This window comes from Sciurus carolinensis, chromosome 11 (genome assembly GCF_902686445.1).
Source record: "Sciurus carolinensis chromosome 11, mSciCar1.2, whole genome shotgun sequence".
Classification (NCBI taxonomy): Eukaryota; Metazoa; Chordata; class Mammalia; order Rodentia; family Sciuridae; genus Sciurus; species Sciurus carolinensis.
Window position 1 is genome coordinate 24652117 of NC_062223.1, and position 4224 is coordinate 24656340.

Here is a 4224-nt window from a genome sequence, read left to right on the forward strand (position 1 = left end):
GCCAAGAATTCTATGCTGTGATCTGCATTAAATTGAGGGATGCTCAGTGGAGAATAGGTTGTTTTTAAGATCAATGAAAAAACTAAAGGTGTATGAACATATAAAAGTAGGGATTGTGCTTGATCCCAAATCTGAATTACATTCTTGCTATTACAATTGCAGTCATTACTATCATCATTTTGTAATGCCTAATAGAAGGCAGCACCGTAATGACTACCGAATCCAATACACAGCCTTGGTGGAACAATGACCTGCAATTTCCCCAAAGGTGGAAGTGCCAAGCACAACAGAGGAATGGGTGGGCTCCGTGCAACACAGAGATCAGTAGTGGTAAGCACTAAATTCAGTGGATTCTCAGCAGCACAGTCTGGAACTAGAAGAACCATTTACATCCTTGGCTTGATTTAAGGAAGAACCCTTTACAATTATTCCACACACATTTCCACTAAAACCTACCAGTAATCTCTACTAGTGTGCCTGGAAATCCACCACTGAATGTTCATCTCTTTAAGTTATACTTCCTCCTCATCTTAAATTAATTTTAGTTAGCATTCAATGGTAATATCTTCCTGAAATACTTATTCTTCCACACTGGGAGATATAATGCAACTACCATAACTGGAAATACCAGAAGGACATGCAAAAACTGTGGACATTAAAGGACTGAATGCTGCCTTTTCCCCCTCCCTTTTACATAGATCCAGTTAAGAGAGAAATGTGTTTTGATTAATCCATGCTTACAAAAGTGACAATTTCATAGTAGCAATAAGTGCTAACATGATAAGTGATAGAGTGAAACTCTTGTCCTTTCACAAATGAGATGATGGAAGCTCTGGGAAGTTAAACAATGTACCCATGTTACAACAGCATCAATTCAGTCTAATTTTCATAATTTTCATTCTCTTTCTATGACCTCACACCACATCTGGATCTTGGAATCAAATAAGGGGCTATGCAGCCATTTAGACAAGATACAGTCTCAGAAGGAGAACCTATGGAAGTCTATAGTCCCAAGTCCTTGAGGACCCATGAGTAGATATTGTGAACAGGCATGGAAATACTCAGCAAGGAAAGTGAGGACATGTATTTTTACTTATGCATCAAAAATGAAGAAAAACATATTTTTAAGCATTTTGAAAGAGACTTTGTTCTGGCACCATTGCATTAAATTAACACTAGCCTCTCTAATGAGGAGAGGAAGAGAGGCAGACTCAAACTGAGAGGGAACAGAACATGCTTTACTCTGCAGTTTAACCAATTATTGAAGTCAGTTAGATCATCTTGGGGGATGGGGGAACATTCTAGTTTACTTGATGAAATTTATGTGAACGTTTGCTTAAAATTCAAGAGATCTGGTTACTGACTCAAGACCTATATACTTTCTTTTTAAAATTTTTATTAATCTTTTATTTTTTCTAATTAGTTATACATGACAGTAGAATGCATTTATGCATTTTGATAAATCATACATAAATGATATATAACTCCTCATATTTCTGATTGTACATATTGTAGGATCAGAAAACATTTTCTTATATACAAATATTAGTTTCCCCAAACAGATGTTCTTTCAAACATAGAGTGCCTTATACAAAATAAAAACTATTTTGATCAAATTACATTTAATGTAAATACAAGTATGCCAAAATGAATCATATAATTCTGTATAAATAATATGTATCAATCATAAGTAAAAAAAAAAAATTCTTTGGAAACAAACCTTAATACATAGCAGAGGAAAGATACCTGATAACTAGTGAGATTCAGGGGATTTATGTTATCTCTCTGGACACTGTTTCTTTATCTGAAGTGAAAAAAATGAATATTATATAGAAGTAAGATAATTGGAAAATATGCAATTTAATTTTAAGCTTGTTTGCCAATCAAGACTAACTATTAGTTTTTCTATTATCAACTACTAAAATTATTCATTTGTTTTGAGTTAGAAATAAATGATGATAGTCCTTTTCTTGTGTCCTTCAGGTAATTTGTCCCTTGGGAAGATGGGCATATGGACTCATCCCATGGAAAAAATAAACAATGTATCTGAGTTCATCTTCTGGGGCCTTTCTCAGAACCCAGAAGTGGAGGAAGTCTGTTTTCTGGTGTTCTCCTTCTTCTACACAGTGATTCTTCTGGGAAACCTTCTCATCATGCTGACAGTTTGCATGGGCAACCTGTTCAAGTCTCCCATGTATTTCTTTCTCAACTTCTTGTCTTTTGTAGACATTTGTTATTCTTCGGTCACAGCACCAAAGATGATTGTTGACCTGTTAGCAAAGAACAAAACTATCTCTTATGCAGGGTGCATGCTGCAACTCTTTGGGGTGCATTTCTTTGGTTGCACTGAGATCTTCATCCTTACTGTAATGGCCTATGATCGTTATGTGGCCATCTGTAAACCCCTGCACTATATGACCATCATGGACCAGGAGAGATGCAACAAAATGTTGCTGGGGACCTGGGTAGGTGGGTTCTTACACTCCATTATCCAAGTGGCTCTGGTAGTCCAATTACCCTTCTGTGGACCCAATGAGATTGATCACTACTTCTGCGATGTGCACCCTGTACTGAAGCTTGCCTGCACAGACACCTATATTGTTGGTGTTGTTGTAACAGCCAACAGTGGTACCATTGCTCTGGGAAGCTTTGTGATCTTGCTCATCTCCTACAGTGTCATTCTGGTGTCTCTGAGAAAGCAGTCAGCAGAAGGAAGACGCAAAGCTCTGTCCACCTGTGGCTCCCACATTGCAGTGGTCATCATATTTTTTGGTCCCTGTACTTTTATGTACATGAGGCCTGACACTACCTTCTCAGAGGATAAGATGGTGGCTGTATTTTACACCATTATCACTCCAATGTTGAATCCTCTAATTTACACACTGAGAAATGCAGAAGTAAAAAATGCTATGAAGAAACTGTGGGGCAAAAAGTTGTTTTGAACCAGTGGCAAATAGTTGGGAGTAATAATTTAAGTGGAATGATCTTATGAATGATCTTAAATTTTCTCCACTGTGGTTAACTCCTCTGTATGGTAAAGACAACAGAACAAATTCACAGAATTTGAGGGAAGAACAAACGAGAGAATAACATATTTTACAGAAGAAAGTTATGATCTTTGTTTTCATACTTATTTTGTAATCAGGTAATTTCGTGAAATCTGTGTGATAGTATATTCTTGTTACAAAGAATCCTAAGCATGATCATATTCAGCATCGTTAGTTTCTTCTTCATTTTAGGATTTTGTCATTTTTTAATGCGAATATCCTATGAAGTATTATTTAAAGCTGTTTCTATGATTGGTGCATATTAAGCTCTCATATGTATATATTGCATGGATTGTAGAATACAGAAAAAAGCAACATATCGAAGCTAATGTTCTATCTAAAGTATTCAAAAGATAGGGAAAACTTAACCTAATAGACCTAGACTGAGAGGGGAGGTGTTTGCAGAATGTCAAAGAACTAACGTCTAAGCTGAAAAGACAGAAGATTCGTTTTCATCACTTGGTCTTAGGGAAGAAACTTTTTCATACTCTTGTGCTCATTGTATTCAAACAATAAGAAGATTGGACTGATTAACCTGCAATAAATAGTCCCCTTTTCAGTTGCAACATCTCAGTAATAATCTCATCCTAGGATAATTATTACTTTCTTGTTTGAATTGATATTTGCTCCAAATTTGATTTGATATTTGTTGAAATTTATTTTTCTTTAGTAACTGTACACAGCACCAATGACCTCTATCTCTGTTTCATTGTATTTTCCTGAAATCTATTATCCATGCTACTGTTTATTCTTGAGTTTTTGTCTAAGATTGGGACTAGAGTATGAACATTATTCACGGAAAGAACCATAGTGCTTAAAAACAACATATGGTATTGATGTAGCTAGAGAACTAAAGGTAAAAAAGGATTTAAAAATTCCATCAGCTGTCTGAATTTAAAAACATGTTTAGACATTGTGCTTGAACAATACAATTTTATGTTGATTTTCCCACTTTAGACTTCATTTACTGGGTCTCTATATGCCTCCATTTCTTTTTTTTTTTTTTTAATTTGAAAGGACTAGGTCAATGCTTTGCAAACTCATCATGATATACCTTGAAAGCATTTCTTTTTCATGCACAAATGGACTGTTCAAAAGAGATTCTTATCAATTAGGCTCAGGTTAAAGGTCTACATTTTAAACAAGTTTCCCTGTTAATTTCTGTGCAGTCAGTGAT

At 35.4% G+C, this 4224-nt stretch overlaps 1 protein-coding gene across 1 annotated transcript; it reads left to right on the plus strand.

Annotated features, from left to right (window-relative positions):
* The first annotated feature begins 2003 nt into the window (after positions 1-2003).
* Positions 2004-2942, plus strand: LOC124960094 (olfactory receptor 4S2-like). Its single transcript, XM_047518650.1, has one exon. The coding sequence runs from the start codon at positions 2004-2006 to the stop codon at positions 2940-2942; it is 939 nt and encodes a 312-aa protein (XP_047374606.1).
* The last annotated feature ends 1282 nt before the right edge of the window (positions 2943-4224 follow it).

Bases quoted from the DNA above. Each gene is read 5' to 3' on its own strand.
- LOC124960094 (XM_047518650.1), top strand. From the start codon at position 2,004: ATGGGCATATGGACTCATCCCATGGAAAAAATAAACAATGTATCTGAG.